General features: G+C 39.0%; 2 protein-coding genes across 4 annotated transcripts; one reads left to right on the top strand and one right to left on the bottom strand.

Annotated features, from left to right (window-relative positions):
- Window positions 1-106: 106 nt before the first annotated feature.
- LOC133478579 (UDP-glucuronosyltransferase 2C1-like) lies at window positions 107-3,147 on the bottom strand. The gene is given in 3 exon segments (XM_061774788.1): window positions 107-2,355; window positions 3,010-3,077; window positions 3,079-3,147. Coding segments are annotated over 3 exon segments (1,737 nt in total). The 5' UTR covers window positions 3,133-3,147; the 3' UTR covers window positions 107-740.
- A 2,261-nt stretch (window positions 3,148-5,408) lies between these two features.
- LOC133478578 (ubiquitin-conjugating enzyme E2 Q2-like) lies at window positions 5,409-16,554 on the top strand. Of its 3 annotated transcripts, none has more exons than XM_061774786.1 (13): window positions 5,410-5,683; window positions 7,951-8,055; window positions 8,123-8,245; window positions 8,403-8,459; window positions 8,550-8,699; window positions 10,209-10,293; window positions 12,162-12,222; window positions 12,312-12,402; window positions 12,488-12,546; window positions 12,643-12,691; window positions 12,778-12,873; window positions 15,930-15,996; window positions 16,080-16,554. In XM_061774786.1, exons 1-13 carry the CDS (start codon window positions 5,525-5,527, stop codon window positions 16,109-16,111), a joined length of 1,134 nt encoding a protein of 377 aa, XP_061630770.1. In that variant the 5' UTR covers window positions 5,410-5,524; the 3' UTR covers window positions 16,112-16,554. The 3 variants fall into 3 exon arrangements, with proteins under 3 accessions (XP_061630771.1, XP_061630770.1, XP_061630769.1); XM_061774785.1 differs by having other exon boundaries at window positions 5,412-5,683; window positions 8,547-8,699; XM_061774787.1 differs by lacking the exon at window positions 8,403-8,459 and having other exon boundaries at window positions 5,409-5,683; window positions 8,547-8,699.
- The last annotated feature ends 1,100 nt before the right edge of the window (window positions 16,555-17,654 follow it).

The following is a 17,654-nucleotide window of genomic DNA, read 5'->3' as shown; positions in this document are numbered from 1 at the left end:
ATTTGAGTCACCAGCATCAAAGGCAAAGGCACCTCCCAACTGAACATAATCTTCAATAAACCATGAAGTAGCCTGCTAATGAATATGGTGACAAACACAAAAATGGTGATGTTTTTGGTTTTTTTTATTTTTGTTGTTGTAGTGTGTTGTATTGTGTATTGGCTCACATTAATTTGTGCAAGTAATGTTAAGTGTCACTGTAATTTAACCACTGCTGGTAAAGATGTCTAGTTTAATTACTGTGCTTTAGGTTCAGGTCTCAGGCTAACTAAGCCGCAACAGCACCAGTATCTTAAGTTGAGGTTTAATCCTATTTCACTCAGAACAGATATCAAGCGCCCTGTAGACTGCATAAAAGGGCATGGTCATAGCTCCTGGAAAGTTATTACAGATGAACCTTTGCTTTTTTATGGACAGCAGTGGGAGATAACGTCACTGAGTTACATTCTCTGCCTATAAGAAAACCTTTACAGTAGCTTGTTTTGCAAAAGGAGCTTTACACACAAATCAAGTGTGTTGGCTGCAATTAGAAGGGAATAAAACTGCTCAAATTACAGCTGTCTTGTATTCACTTTTCAAAGTACAGTACACAATCCATTCTGGGATGCTGCTAGTCAAACTCCAATTTGTTTGGATTTAGAATCAATTAATCCCACGGGAAATAGTGGAAATGGAAATGGTCTGTTCCAGAGTCAAACTGTTGCCGTCATATTTGTTTTAGAACTTAAGAAAAAAAAAAATTAATCGTGTTTAGCTTTTTTCCCATTAAAACATATTCTACACATAAATCTTAAAATGAAAAGGGAAGTGAATATTAGAAGCAAAACTACTGTTAGCAAAGCTAAAATGACATCAACTGAGTGGTAAACAATTGAGGACATTTTGTTGGATTGTGCCTTCAGATGGCCAGCTCCTTTATGTCTTATCACATATTCGATCCAAAAGACTGCCTGGTCCATTGGTTTCATTGGCTGATCCCTTTGCAGCCTTGAGAGCCTTTGCATGTTTTCCCTGTATGATGAGTTGTGAAGAACTGTCACGAGTGCATCTGCAAACATGTGCCTGTCAAGCACAGCAAAATCCACATTTACTGCTGCTCCCTTCGCTCGCATTCTGTTGAGATTATCATGCTGATCAAAAAACAATGGAAGTCCTACGACTGGAACGCCATGGTAAATTGCTTCTTGAACCCCGTTGATGCCTCCGTGAGTGACAAATACTCTTGTTTTAGGATGTGCCAAGAGGTCATTTTGTGGTAGCCAGTTAACCAGTAAAGTGTTGTTTCCTAGGTTGGTAGGCTTTTGTCCAGTGTACCTCCAAACAACCTTCTGAGGCAGCTGGGCAAAGGCTGCAGCAATTTCCTCAGTGACATCTTGGGGAAGCTTCGCAATGAGAGTCCCTAAAGTCATTATCACAACCCCGTGATTTCCAGAACTCTGGACAAACTCCTCCAGGTCCACAGGGAGCTGCTTTGGAGACTTGCACTGAAAGCCACCTATGTAGACTATATTTGGCATTGTGGGTCGTGGAAATTCAAAGATAAAATTGTTTCTCATAAGCCATATATCAGCGTCCAAAAAAAATGTTGAGTAATCCACACTAGAACCAAAGTAGCGCCTCACTATTGGTTTGTAGTGAGGTTCTGATATGAATAAGTTTGAGAAGCTACCCATGGTGTGGGATAAAACATTAATGATTCTTTGTGGGAAAGTCATCTTATCTGTTAACAGTGCTGCAAGAAAGGGAGTGTATGCCAGAGGGGATGGGGCAATGAGGTCATGAGCTTCACCTTGCAGGGTCCACCTGACATTGTAAATGAGGGGAACGTGGAGACGGCGCGCAAGCAATGCCCCTCCGCCTATGCCGAGGTCAGTCAACACTACGTCGTATTTAGTATTATTAAAGGACTGCATTTGAGTTTCATTTTCAAACATCTGCACTATTGTCTCACAATGCATTTTGTGGAAAAAAGAAAACTGACTAATAACCAGGATTTGATTCTCAATCTTTTTCCAGATGCGAGGCAGAAGAGATAGAGACCTCCCCTGAAGCCTGATTTCCAGTTGTTGTGACACAAATGATTCAAAATGATCCTTAAATCGATCCTGACCAGGAAGATTGACAGAGGTGTAGAGCGACGACTTTTCTGAGATGTACCAGCTATCAGACGGCCGCACCACTGTGATCTCATGGCCTTTGGCGTGAAGTTCCTCGATGATTCCTTTCATGTTTATCCAGTGGCTCCCATCTAAAGGGAACACTAGTATTTTGCCGCCAAATACACACGACAGTTGAATCAACAGCAGAGCAAAGGTGATCGTGTCAGACTTTGTCATCGTGACGCCCACGGGAGACCTTGAAAATATACACAAATAAATAAACAGACTGCTGTTTTTCTGGTTGGTACATGTCGTGTTCAAAATCATACAATGATATGAAGTTCATTCCAAATTGCTTTGCATTGTACTGTATGCATATTCATCGAGACATGCTGGCTACACAACAGTGCACAGCAAATATCCCACGGAATGTGTCACAGGTTGAGTATCTAAAGCACATTTTAAATGTTAGTCTAGGAAATTAAAGAGGGAAGAAACAATCACGTGAGAGTAATCACGATTGTTCGGTTTGGAAATTTGCATAAGAAAATGAAAAAATATTATTATTTTTTTTGGTTTTTCTTGGTGTAGCTTTAAAATTATTCATGTCCCTCGCCACCATTCTAAAGGTTTGGTATCATGGTAACGTCTGGCACAGTCTCGAACGTCCTAATGAATCAATCAAGAATTTGTATGCAGGAGTGAATACTGTCAATGTATTTTTCAGAATTTTCTTGATTTGATTTTACAGCTAAGCCCATAATTCACCATCTTAAGCAATTAGAATATTACACAAGAAACAAAATGAAGAAACATTTCTACAGTATTGAAATTTGTTGGATTGCATCGGCGTATCAAACAAATAATTATGTATACAGTACTTTCAAATGTTAAAAACATTGACACTTACCCAGGGTCATACGTGTAAGAGGGCAATCCTTCAATATAGTCTTTAATAACAGCACTAATTGTTAGGACAAATGTGTGTTTGCAAAACCAAAGCAGCTGGAACGGAGTCAGCACAAGCTAGCATGTATTTTCGTACATGAACTTTGCCCCGACAAGCAATCGGCTGTAAAATATTTGTTTAGCTCAATAGTGACCTTTGACTCGACAATCAGTCGCTTTCTCGGATGCATTCATCTCTTACGCCATCTAGAGGAAAGATACGGGACTACCAGCACTAAGTGACTCCAACCACTGGACACTTCATTAGGTACACCTGCCAAACCCTATCAGACCCCAATGCATCAAAATTACCTTTAGAATTTCAATATTGCGTTGAATGACACGGAAAAAGAATGTATTGCATTGCATCACACTAAGAGGTGCTTCTAAAGTTTTGCCCAACTCATGATTTAGCTAAATAAGGCAACAAAAAAACTCTGACAAATACCTGTAGCTCGTGATGTAGTTTAAAACCCAAAATTCACCGTATCAATAAATAAGAATATTACATAATAAAACAATCAAGATGACTTTTAGTATAGCAATTAGGTAGGAACTATTTACCTATGTGTTCAATGAATCTGTGTAAAATATTGCATTCACTTTTTGAATTAAACTACTGAAATAAATAAAGTTTTCCATGATATTCTAATTTATTGAGATGTACTGTAACTGTATATACCAAAAGCCCCACTGATACAAGGCAAGCAGAATTATGTTATTATGGTGTTAATGTCACATTCTTAAAACCTATGATTAAACCCAAAATTATTCATACCATGGCCAAATTTTGGGGTTAAAGTGAATTTCAAATTTGATGAATGGGTATCTTTTAACTGTCACAAGAAAGTGTTTTTAATTACAAAATCATCAAAACTCTTTCTTAATATATTCATACATTTTACATTTATTAGAAATATCTTTATCAGTGGTCCTCAAACCTTTGATACTAACTACCACCTAAATAAATTTTGAGCTGAAAAGTATATTTAAAGTTTTTGGAAGCCACTGTAACCTTATGTACAGTTAGAACATTAAAACTGTGCTTTAATAAACAAATTTAAAAAAATAATTAAAAAAATAAAAAAAATAACTTAAAAAAACTAATGACTCCATTAAAATGTACTTAACAAAATGGTTGGATTCAAATTTTACCTAAATAAATGTTTAAAATACAAAGTTTAAATGCAATTAAATGCATTGAACTTAAAAGTTAAATACAACTGAACTGTACTTAGGCAGTGATTCTTTCACATCCCACTAGAGTGCGTAGTTGTGACATATAATCACAGAAAACGCAGTCCACCTTCAACACAATAGCAGTGTTAGCAATGCCAAGCTAGCATTAGCACTGTAAACAAGCTCCCGTTAGCCACGGCTGCTACCTTGGTTGCATGCCTTATTTTTAATAGTGTTACTATTACACTAAATGTCGGTTTGAAAAGTTTTTTGTTTTTTGTTTGCAATGTATAATCAATTATACATTAAATAAATATACCTGTTGAGCAGAAATCGTGTTAATTCGCTTCTGAATCCTATCAACAGCTTGAAATCCACCGCTCTGTTTCTGTTTGCTAATCTTATGCCAAATTGATAGCAAATGAGGGATGGGCATTTTTATTTTGTTCATTTTTTTCAAAGAGGTGGATATTCTCTAATAGTTCCAGCAAAGCTCCTGAAGCCCAAGCTAAAAGGTTAGCGTGTGGTGACCAGCGAATGAGCAGGCATGAGCGTGCAGGACAAATGATTGACATCTTGTCAGTCGCGGCTTCTGTCTCTGATAGATTGTTCTTCCTCGAGCACGGTGGATTCTTAAAAAAATACAATAAAATAAAAAAAAACTTGCAAATTCCCCCTTCAAGTAAGCTACATTTCAGAGGCAATGTTAGTGCAGGAGTACATGGTGCTGCTTTTCACGCAGACATGGGTTAAATTCTCAGTCAGTGCCCCAATACCGAATCACTGGCGATTCCAAATCCAGAATAAAAAAATTAAAATATATATATTTTTTAAATGATGGGATATGTCAGGGCATCCGGCACAAAAACAAACATGTCACAACAACTTCAGTACATTTCAGAGTGTGTACTTTTGTTACTTTTAATAATGGCGTTCTTTAATTTCATTCTTATTATTTTTTTAAACACAAGTAGAAGTAATTTTGCCACTTCTGGATATTTAAGAACGAAACTGAAAAATCAACTTCCAAACATATTCGATTTTTAAATGCATTTTTTTTTTTTTTTTTGTAGAGAGTATATGATGAATTGGAACTATTTTCTTTTAACTCCTTGATGCATCGTGCATCTATATTATTAAGAACGTTGTCATCTTTTATCTATGGGACTCTACGTTCACCCGCAGCCCTTTTGTTGTTGCTCTCACGCTAACATGCGAGATCCGCAGAGCCAACTCGACTGCATTCCGCCCAGACTTCCCCTCCGCCAGCGGCCTGCTTGCTTTGAGATGAGTACAAGATGTCGGTGTCGGGGCTGAAGGCCGAATTGAAGTTTCTCGAGTCAATCTTTGACCCAAACCACGAAAGATTCCGAATAATAGACTGGAAACCCGACGAACTCAGTTGCCAGTTCAACGTAACAGGAGAGAAGCTGCTGATCATTCACTGCAACATCACGGTGGGTTCTCGGGGCCAGTTCTGCGTACGAGCTAGCTCAACACAAGACTAGTCACTCAACACACACTCACACACACTTTAGTTTGCCCCGGTTTCCAACGAACCAAGTGAACTGGTTTTCTTTGTTTTGACCTCGGTAACTCTGTGGTCAATTTAAACACAACAAGACCCTATACGCGTGAAATGAACTTTCAGGAAGCATACAGTCAAATGACGCTGCGTAGCTTTTTTTGTTTTGTTTTTTTTGTTTTGCTAGCTCGCTCCTGACTGAAAGTAACGAGAAGGCTAGGTTTCCCCGTTAGCCAAAATATTCCCTTTTGCTATTGGCAGCACTTGACCGTAAAGCTTCGCAGTTAACTTTATCACAACAGCGTCCTTTAATCTAGGGCAATAATTGATGCAATTGCTCGACATCACTGATGTTTACCTGTCGTAGCAAAGCTGTTTGAACCGTCAATACTGTCCCGAATATAATGCATGCTAAAAATTGGCGTTTTTATATAATATTTTATTTAATATGTCCGCGTTAAACACGGTATTTTGGCGCTTTTCGGGTACGGGTTCCCCAGGCTAATTTACAGTCTTAAAATAAAGCGGGACGTTTGCTGCCTCTATTTTTGTAATAAACATTCGTAATATATTGAGAATCCGGTTGTTTGGGCTTGCAATCAATTGTTTATATCATTGAATAAAGTCAGTATAGGGATTCGATGTGTGGATGACATTTGTTGTATCTTTGAGGCATTAGTCTGAATGTATCAGCACATCTAATTTTAGATAACAAGCAATTGTGAAGGTTCAGGTTAAATTATTGGTCTCTACCAGGGACAAATTCTTCTCAGAGACAGGCAAGAAGCTGGGGCACATATGACATGCAACGGGAAAATGGATGAATGAATGGAAACACCGCAAGAGTCAGGATCAAATAACTGCAAGCAGACTATATGCATGTGAACTGCAAAATATGCGAGCTTTCTGACAGGATGGACAATAGGGTGGACATTTTTGGCACATGGTGGACCTTGACTTAGCAACGGGATTCAGTTAGCAAGCTGATTGTACTCAACAAATATTTAGAATTTTATGTCATGACAATAGAATATTCAGGTTTATCAAATCACTTGCTGTGGACAATAAAACTATGTATAGAAAAATGTTGATTTAGTGCAATTTAACCACTTATTATTCATACTGTAGTTAGCAGAGGAGGGGCGCATGCCAAAATCATGTACACTCAAATGGGGGCGAGGGGGGCGGGTGGGGGAAATGGTCTAAAATGAAGGAAACACATTTTAAGAGACTTATCGTTGTACTGGTATGTGTGCAAAGGTGTGACCATTGATAAGAAGACCTGGAGAGTTAAATGAGTGATTCTGATGAGGACACCAAAGGCACTTCATAGTGATATTGACCCACGCATCACAACCCGACGTCTGGTTAAATGACAGCAGTGGAAAAGATACAGACCAGCACTGGATGCTCAAACTCATACAGTGCCAGTCGTTACACATCCATACCACCTCCTACAATCCATCATAGCATCCACATAAGCATGCACATCACAGTGAGTAGTGAATCCTGTCTCAGTCTCAAGATCCTGTCATTATACGATTGAGCTTTATCCTGCTGCAAGTAGCCACCACAAGATGGTCGGTCATAGAGGGATGATATAGTTACCAACAATACTCATACAAGGAAGGATGGATACATGCTTTCTCGTTGTCATCCATCCATCCATCCTCTTCCACTTATCCAGTGTCTCCTGGTTTAATATCAGATTTTAGCGCAACATTTCTGAATGTTGCAGTAACAGAAATCAGCAATCATCCGATTTCCCCCTATTATCAATTATAATAATCTGCTTCTACATCAAACTGTGGTACAAGCAATGTTTTAGTGACAATGTTGGTTAACCTCTCTTTTCAATAAGCTGTTCTTCTAAAATGTGTATTAGTCAAATCTGAACATGTCACCTTGCGTACATGTAGCTGACTTTGCTGTGTGCATTCCATTCTTTTAATGTGGTTGAGCTAAAGATGCTTGTACTAACTAACCACATCATTCATTTGCATTAGAGTGGAAGCTGACTAGGTACTGTGTTCCTTAACTTCAGTTGCATGTGCCGGCAGGGCGGACGACAAGAATTTAACTTAGCAAAGAATTAGTTTTTTAACTGAAACACAATGATAGAGAGCGATAGAAAGATTAAGGATTATCGTGATTTGTTATCTTGTCAGCTGTTTAACACACCAGCTTACTACATTGCAGGAGTCTTATCCTTCAACGTCCCCGATATGGTTTGTCGACTCCGATGATCCAAGTCTGGCGGAAGTGTTGGAGCGCTTGGAGGATGTGAGAAAAGGGAGCACGTTGGTAAGTCTGCTCACTACTCCAGCTCTTCAGAGGGGAAATTGTTAACCAGAATTTCTTTTCTGCGCAGCTTCTTCAGCAGTTGAAGCGTCTCATTTGTGACCTGTGTCGACTGTACAACCTGCCTCAGCATCCAGATGTAGAAATGCTCGACCAGCCTCTGCCTGCTGGCCCCATTATCCAAGATCGAAAGGTAAGCGTGAAATGACTGTCCGCAGCCACATTGGCAAATGAAGATCTGTTCTCAATTGCCTCACCCGGATAAATAAAAGTTAAAAAAATAAAGTCAAGGTTTTATTCACTGTGCCGAAACAATCCCAGCTTGTAACACACGTTTCACAACACTTCAGCACGGACCATCAGATGAGGTGACGTCAGAGGAAGATGAGGAGGAAGAAATGGGAGAGGTGCCAATGTGGTTTCATTAAGGGCATTTGTCTTTGTTTCTAGTTTTATTACCCTTTTATCTAAATACCACTGATCCACTGTGGCAGCAGGACATTGACCTGGACCAAGACTTGGACCATTATGACATGAAAGAAGAAGAACCGGTGGATGGCAAAAAGTCTGAGGATGATGGGATTGAAAAAGAACACCTGGCCATCTTAGAGAAGATCCGTAAAAACCAGAGACAGGACCACTTGAATGTAAGTGCTTTTTCTTTCCGTGTTTTCCGTGCCGCAAACCACTGACTTGTCTCTTGGAAAGGGGAAGATGCTATGTAACCTTAACCCCAAGTAGTGAACTTTAATCGTTGCATCCCATCTAGATACACAGGAATTACAGAAGATGTGCAACATTTTCGCATTTTGTTTATCATTATGGTCACAAATTCTCAGTTTTTTTTTAGGAGCAGTAAGAAAGTGTTTTATCGCTAAGTATCAGGCAGATTTAGACCATAATTGTATGTAAAATAAACTTTTTTATAAATCATCCGTTCAATTCAAATCCTTTTAGACGGACAACCCCCTAAGTGCTGGATCAGAAGATGCAGAATTTTGTGGGAATTTAGGAATTTATGCGCTTTTACACACAAACTAGTGAAGTGGGAGATTGTACTAAACTGTGTGCACACACCCTGGTCAGACAATTGGATGCAGGACAGCAACAGTGCCAGAAGTGTGAGGTATAACACTTGGCAGACAGGACAAGTATATGGCATGTGTCTAACTTCACACGCCTGTCCTGGCGGCGCTGTTTGTACAGAACAGCGACCTGGAAAAAGGCATAAATAAATACATAAATGCAGGCAGTGTAATAGGAGATAAAGTTAATGGATGGTCTGAAATGGAAATATGTCTTTTGAATGACAATATCGGCTGCAAATTGAGATTGTCGTTATAACTATGGTGGCCAAAACACATTTTCATGAGTTGTTTAGCTGCGCAGCTTTGACAGATCAGGACAGAGAATCTCATTATGTTGAAAAATTGTTTTGTAAATAGTTTTTTGTTGGCCGAAGACATTACAGTATTATGGAAGCCCATTCCCGCCAGTAAAAAAAAATAAAAAATACATAAATTATGTAATGTGTCTGTGTGTGTGTGTGTGTATATATGCATATATACACATAACATGTATCTATGTGTGTGTGTGTATATGCATATACACACACACACGTGTATATATGTGTGTGTATACGTGTATATGTATGTATATATGTACGTGTATATATATATATATATACATGTGTGTATTTATATATATATACATGTGTATATATGTATATGTGTGTATATGTATGTATATATATGTGTCTGTATGTGTATATATATGTGTGTGTATATGTATATATATATGTGTGTGTGTGTATATATATATATATGTGTGTGTGTGTGTGTGTGTATGTGTGTATATATATATATATATATATATATATATATATATATAAAAAGAACATCTCGACAGTAGTCAGGAAACAGACTAGCATCTCTCCAACAGTCACCATATCCAGTTATGAAGCCCAAGTGCTAGATGAGCTACTGTTGCCCAAAAATATTTGTTTTGGTAGTGATATGAGACAGCATACTTAATGCATTCATAAGGATGTATAAAGCTATGACTGTATTTTCATTACATTTTCCCCAATTTGAATAGTTAATTGGCTGTTGTTAAGGTGCTGCAGCATTGATGTAACCCACTTGTGTATTTTTCAGGGCGCAGTCTCTGGCTCTGTGCAGGCTTCGGACCGCCTCATGAAGGAACTCAGGGAGATCTACAGATCACAGAGTTACAAGACAGGTGACTAAGGCACCTTTTGCTGGCTTTTGCTACACCACTAATCTTCACCAAAGCAGCCCACAGCAACATTCACTACATGCATGCAAATTAGTCGCCTTTCGGCTAAATTCGCCATTTTGAACTCAAAATAGGCCATTTACGTGAATCGTATAGATCCAACGATTTAATTATTGAATTTTTCCCCCTGACCAGACCAGACCAGAAAAAACACTTCTGCTGTTAAGAAGTAACGGTACTCCGATCCGATCATTGTACTCCATTACAATGATCTAAATGCCGCTCGCTACTTTTATTTATCAATTATAGCTTATTTATCAACTATTTTGTGCGCGAGACTACGACTTTGACTTCTGCATTGGGTGCTGTTTGCGCCAGTCCAATTTAAGCGGTAATGACGCTTAAGTCTAGTTCACCAATCAAACGACAAGAAAGTCACATGACCTTACATAACGTCTTCTATTGGGCTTCCTGGGCATAGGTATTAATACTAGATAAGCCAGCCCGGCTGACCGTCGTCCTACGTGGCTACCATTTTCGGAAGGTCGTCGTTACCATGAAGGCAACGAACGGCGCGCTACTCTTGTTTACATTTAGGCGAACAAAAACAATGGCTTTCATTTATTGTAGTATTTGTCTGGCACCGTCTGCCCAAATGTGGATATTTCAGATCACCCATAACTTGAGAAAACACCTTGCAGTAAATTGCAGATGTTTTTTTGTAGTTTTGACTGTGCATATACACACACACACACACACACACACACACACACACACACAGCAACATCAGAATTGAACATTCACATTTTATTATTATTATTTTTTTTAATTGATGTTCATGCTGTGATTAAAACAGAAGTTACTCCCTATTTACTCAGTACTTGAGTAATTATTTTACTGTGTACTTTTTACTCTTACTCAAGTGATTTTTTTGGAGGACTACTTTTTACTTTTACTTGAGTCACATTATTGTCAAGTAACAGTACTCTTACTTGAGTACAATGTTTGGCTACTCTATCCACCTCTGCAGCGGACATCCTCTTTTGCTACCCTTACGTTTAAGCAACATTTTTGCTCATCAGATTCAGAAATGGGCGATAAAAACAGAAAAATATTGTACTTGATGTTTTCCTGGAGGATGCATTCCGGATTAGCCTTTGAAGTTGGTAATGGTGAAAAATGAAGTGAAACAGACAGTGATTTTAGTCAATTCTTTTCCAGAATGAGAGTGCTTAAAGAGGAGGATGCTATTCATGTGGCACAGCTTGAAGCAGGCATCAGGTGCAGGTGGAGGTGGGCCTGGCTCAATTTGGAGGCCAGAACAAAAAAGCAAAGAAATGAGGCAAATTTAATTGTAATCTTAAATTTGTACATCAACATGTACTCGAGCGGTATAAATAAATATTTTTCTGTGTGAAGAAAATGTGTTTATTTTGCCTTATTGTACTCTTCAGAGTCTTCCAGATTGCTTCATTTATGTTAAAATAATTTTTTTAAGAAATCTACTTTTTCATGCCTTTGGTGTTTGCATGTCTGTCACTAAAGGTCCACTGTTCTCCCCCTGTTGGATAAGATTAAGGGGACATTTACAGTACGTGAGAAAACAATTCAGTGTTATTGAGACAACTCAGAAAGGCTGAGAAAGTTTGCAAGTCTGACCCAGTTTTTCCCATCATGAAAGGCCATTCAATTCGTATCATCGGCACATATCCATCCATCCTTTTTTATAGCTCCTTGTTAGTTGAACATTTTTAAGTGGTTGTGTGTATGTGTGTTTACACATTGAAACAGTGCTTCACCAATGGTCTGCCTGCTTTTATTCATGATCTCATGCATGTACTTTCTATAACTGTGTGTGTGTCACTTCACAGGTATTTATTCAGTGGAACTCGTCAATGACAGCCTTTATGACTGGCATGTCAAGTTAAGGACGTAAGTCAGGAAGACTCACTTCTAGTCATTATGTCCCGCGTATGTGTTGTGTGCTCTTGATAATTTGAGCTTTTATTGTTTTTTTACAGGGTAGATCCAGATAGTCCGCTGCATAGTGATTTGCAGGTCTTAAAGGAAAAGGAAGGCGTGGACTACATTTTGCTCAATTTCTCTTATAAAGTGAGTTGTGTCATTAGCTCTGTTGAATTTTCTTTTTAGTCTAAAGATTTGTGTCAAAATTTGTATTCTTTTCTTGGTATGACAGGATAATTTTCCTTTTGACCCACCTTTTGTGCGGGTTGTCGCTCCTGTGCTCTCCGGAGGGTGAGTGTGTGCATATCTACTCCTGTTCAGTTTGCATACAAATTGATTTTGAGACACTATTCTCTAACTTGTTTTGTATTATTGTTATTATTCCAGTTATGTTCTAGGAGGAGGAGCCTTGTGTATGGAACTTCTCACTAAGCAGGTGTGGAATCGAGCTTGTGTCACGACATGACTCTGATTTCCAGAAGATTAACATTAATGCCTTTTTTTGTTTTGTGTGTTTTGCAGGGATGGAGCAGTGCCTATTCCATAGAATCTGTTATTATGCAGATAAATGCAACTCTAGTGAAAGGAAAGGCCAGAGTTCAGTTTGGGGCCAATAAGGTGACACAATCTTGTATTCATCAATTATTGCTTTCTATGTTAGTCTTTAGTCATGCTTGTACCTTCACATTAACATGGTCAGGGTGATTATGTTGATGTGAACCATTTCACTCCTACTGATTTTACCATCGTAACCATTTGTAAAATGTGAAAGACCCCACACTTGAGGCCTGATTTAGTAAGATCCCAAATAGCGGGTACTAAATTGCATGTTCATTCACTCTAAATGATTGTGTGGGCTGTTGGCAACATGTAAAAGTGGTGGAAACTGCCATATTTAAATGTGGGTTTTGCGCTACGGGTGTGTTTGCGGTGCTCCTCAAAATGGTTTTCACCATTTAGGAGAGCACCGCAAACGCAAAATGAAGTTTGAAATGATGGAATTGGAAGTGTAAGTAGAAGACAAACCAACATTGATGAGTTACAGAAAAGAAATGTATCACTCTGATAATTTTGGGGAAGTCAGCAACTGCATAAGAGCCATGTTTTGTTTGATTTAACGCGCCCTGAGTGCCCATCCTGTGTAACATAGCATTTAAAACTGAGGACAGCACACCCGAAAAACCAATTCGGGAGAGGTTAGCACCAGACAATTGTCACCGTGCACTGAAATGACCCTGATGCAAGGAAATGCAAGTTTTGTCATCGTGATAGGCTCCAAGTCAGCCATGGGATCATTCAGAAGCAGAAAATGGCATAGCTGAGTAGACTTGTATATATTCTCATCTTTTTAAGTGGGAGAACTTGCACAATTGGTGGCTGACGAAATACTTTTTTGACCCACAGTATGTGTGCAAGTATGTGTGTGTGTGTGTGTATATATGTGTGTGTTTATGTATGTTATGTATGTGTTTGTGTGTGTGTGTGTGTGTGTGTGTATACGTGTATGTATGTATGTATGTATATATACATAGCATGTATGAGAGAGAAAAGACTGACCGTGTTTTCTTCCATGTCCACCATAAATACATTTCAGGATGGTGTCTTTGAAGCAGGGCTGTCACGAGCAAATCTTTTGAGAATCCATTAACTTATAGTTATTTCGTCGGCTTTTTCAATAACATATTAAGTGACAAATGGAAACTATTTTTGGACACATTGTTCAGTCCCAACGGTCTGTTTTATTGGGGACCATTTTATCGAGGTTCCACTGTACGGGTTTAGGAGCACCATACAGTCTGCTGCCATCCAAGCAACATGTTTATTTTTAGGAACGTCCAAGCTTATTTCCGCAAGACAATGCCAAGCCGCATTCTGCATGTGTTACAACAGCATGGCTTCGTAGTAAAAGTACTAGACTGACCTGCCAGCAGGAAAGACCTGTTCTCCCATTGAAAATGTGTGGCGCATTACGAAGCGCAAAATCCGACACCGGAGACCCCGGAATGGTGACCAACTGAAGTTGTACATCAAGCAAGAATGGGAAAGTGTTCCACCTACGAAGCTTCAACAATTAGTGTCCACAGTTCCCAAACCCTTATTGAGTGTTGTAAAAAGAAAAGGTGATGTAACACAGTGGTAAACATGCCCCTGTCCCAGGTTTTTAGGGACGTGTTGAAGGCATCAAATTCAAAATGAGTGAATATTTGCAAGAAAACAATAAAGTTGATCAGTTTGAACATTTTAAATGTCTTTGTATTGTATTCAATTGAATAGCAGTGGAAAAGGATTTGCAAATCATTGTATTATGTTTTTGTTTTATACAAAATGAAGTTGGGGTTTGTATATCGGCCTTTCCATACTCCATTAGGCTGACGATTACATGGGGTCCTCGGTTACAACGTAGCTCCGCTCCTCAGGTGGCGACATAACCCGATTGTGTGTTTAAGTCAGAATGCGCCTTGGATTATCACTGACCTACGCTATTGCGGAAGTCAAGTCTTAATTACATGTAATTGTATGAAAAACATTCCAAGGCAATTAGTCTAAAACGAGCCAATGAAAAACAGTAAGCACGGTGGTAACTGAGCGGGCCTTCTTGTGCATTGTGATGACCATTTCTTACGCCGCTGTCCAAACTAGTTCGTTGCACACTGTTCGTAACCCTCTATGTTGGTACGGTCATAAACTGAGAACCAGCAGTCCAGTGGTACCTCACTTCACAAGTGACCCGACATACAACCTTTTCCGAGGTACAAGCCATTTGCTCGGCCGAGTTTTGTTGTTGTTGCTGTTATGTTTTGTTTTTTTCTTGTCTGGGCTTGCAAGCAAAGGTTGGAGTTGTGAGCGTGAGGTTTGATGGGAGCAAACTTCGCAACAAGCAGCAGTTTGGAAAATTGGGTAAAATTCTTAAAAAGAAAATGGCCATGTGAAAAATTCAGTTTATTGCCACTCCCACATGAAATTTATTATAAAACTAAACATAAAACAAAGAGAATTACATGTGTATTTAACCAAACCATTATGAAAGTCTGCTAGCCTAATGCTTATGCACAATGCAAAATGCCATAGATGCGCTAAAGATACGAGGATTGACAATGCAGTAATTACAAATATTTGAAATACAAGCGGTAGCAAAACTTGCAGATAGAAAATACACAATACGGACAAATACTCTTTCTTTATGCTCTGTGCAACACTTTGCAACTTAGTATTCTGTATTTCATCGTCAACTCTGTGTAGTATGTCTGTATGTATTATACTGCCCCTTGGTGGTTTTAAGAAAAAGGAGCAGCACAATGTCCATTGAATTATCATGATGCCCAAACTGTTGAATTCCTTAATTATGTTTTTGCTACAATTTTTTAAAAATAAATTACAATACTGTAGAGTGCTATTTTTCTCATTTGAAAACTTTTCCCCAAAAACGTGTTGGTGTTTTTTGGGGGGGGACGTTGAAATGGAATCATGACATTTCCATTCATTTTGATGGGGAAAGATGATTTGAGATACTAGCGATTTGTGTTATGAGCGATGTCATGAAATGAATTAAAACACTTAGTTTTTTCTTTTAGTCAGCCTGCGAAAAGACTGACAAATAAATGGCAATGAAAAAACTGTGGTCAAAAGTTGATGTTGTATTTTTCTGCATCTAATTGTATGTTTTCGTCTCATAGAACCAGTACAATCTTGCCAGAGCACAACAGTCATACAAATCCCTTGTGCAGATTCACGAAAAGAATGGTACGTGCACTTTGGTCACTGACTCGGGATCAGTCCTCGCACAGATGTTCGGACGCACTATTGAGGTTTTTTTTCTTCTCCAGGCTGGTACACACCCCCTAAAGAGGATGGATAAGCAGCTCCGATCACTATGCACTGGGAACATGGGTCAAAGTGTCTCATTTTCTTTTGAGTATTTTTCCCCCCATCTGACTTGCTGGGAGTGCGTCACGTTTCTTGCAGACCCATCTGGTTGGTTCATCTGACAAGTATTCCTTCGTATGATGTGAGGGCGTTACCTGCCCTGTTCATATATCTTCGATTGTCCTTTCTCCAGTCTGAATGTGGGGGAAACGTTTCTTCTTTAGCTGCTTATGGCAAAGTGGACTTTAAATAAGAGTTTTAAAAGTCATTCTGAAGCCCTCAAAGTGGCACGTCACCTCACGTTTTAATTGATTTTGTGTTAACAGGTACACAGTTACTGTTTTCAAACGATTTAGTAAATGTTACTTTACATGAGCATCCTAGACAATAAATGAGCCAGTTGTCATAGTTTGGATGGTTATTTTTAAATTAAAATGACCTGCCACTCTATCTTTTAAAAGAGCTTGGGGGAGCATTGGGTCCAGAGGAGACTATAAGCGATGGGTTATCGTCGGAGAGGGTTGGGTTGATATTTAAAAAAATGACTCTGGCATCTGCTCATTGTTGATAAACAGAGCATGATGCTTTTAAGTGAACATCATGCCATGTTTCAGCAGAAATAGAAACCGTTAAGGAGCTCTTTTGCCTTATTCCTGTCCATCATCCCTGCTAGTGTTCTATTAGTTACAGCAGCAGGGTTGATGTGGTTATAGTTGCAGTGCCATGCTCAGTTGTGGCCATGAACATGGATTTCATCCCTCTTTACTAGAGTCCCACTGGAATTGTCCTCACGGAGTAAACAAAGGATGTTGGGTTAGTAATTGGCATACTTTGCTTGTCGTGGTTTGCACCTTTGCATTTGAGTTACAAAACCACAAGCCTGTTACATGAAATAAGAGATGAGTTGGGTTAACCTGTAGGGAAATAAAGTAATATGGCTGTCCTTTATCGGTACGATATGCAGATGTGCTTCTGTGTTGCTTTTGGTGTGGAAAATGAAAGGATTGCTGATAGTGTAAGAATGTAAAATTTGTCTTAAATTGGCCGTCGTCACTGCTTTGAATCAAACTTTGAAGTAACCTCCGGAAGTTTTAAAGGCGACACGGACTAATTACACGTAGGAGGGAACTCTCTGCTCAACTTCTGATCACGTTTCAGACACAATTGAAATAGGCCTATAGCAACACAAAGGATCGTGGATCACCATATGTCCCATTGCAATTGCATTACAGTTGATTTATAAATGCCAACTGGAGGACGGCTTCCTGCGAAGCACCGGAATGTAGCTCTGGTCTGGCAGCATTGTTTGTTTTTCATTTTGTAACATTCACTCAAAAGTGTGCTCACCTGAGAGAACCATGATCAGCTGGTGTGGTTGCCTACCTGCCGATGCCAAAACTCTACTCTGAGGGGCGAAATGAGAGATGATTGAAGATGGAAAGTCATGCAGTGGTGAATGGACTTGCACACTTTTCTAACTGAACTCTTTCGAAAAGTTGAATCTCTTTAAACCAACAAACATGATGATGATGGCA

Source organism: Phyllopteryx taeniolatus, chromosome 5 (genome assembly GCF_024500385.1).
Source record: "Phyllopteryx taeniolatus isolate TA_2022b chromosome 5, UOR_Ptae_1.2, whole genome shotgun sequence".
Taxonomy (NCBI): Eukaryota; Metazoa; Chordata; class Actinopteri; order Syngnathiformes; family Syngnathidae; genus Phyllopteryx; species Phyllopteryx taeniolatus.
Note: the sequence above shows the minus strand (reverse complement) of the source record. Positions and strands in the feature narration are given on the sequence as shown.

What these genes read in the sequence shown, in the direction of transcription:
- LOC133478578 (XM_061774785.1), top strand. Translation starts at nt 5,525, where the DNA reads ATGTCGGTGTCGGGGCTGAAGGCCGAATTGAAGTTTCTCGAGTCAATC. An exon ending in AGGAGGAAGAAATGGGAGAG is followed by an intron (nt 8,460 to 8,546) that starts GTGCCAATGTGG and finishes CCACTGTGGCAG; the next exon opens with CAGGACATTGACCTGGACCA. An exon ending in TGGAACTTCTCACTAAGCAG is followed by an intron (nt 12,692 to 12,777) that starts GTGTGGAATCGA and finishes TGTGTTTTGCAG; the next exon opens with GGATGGAGCAGTGCCTATTC.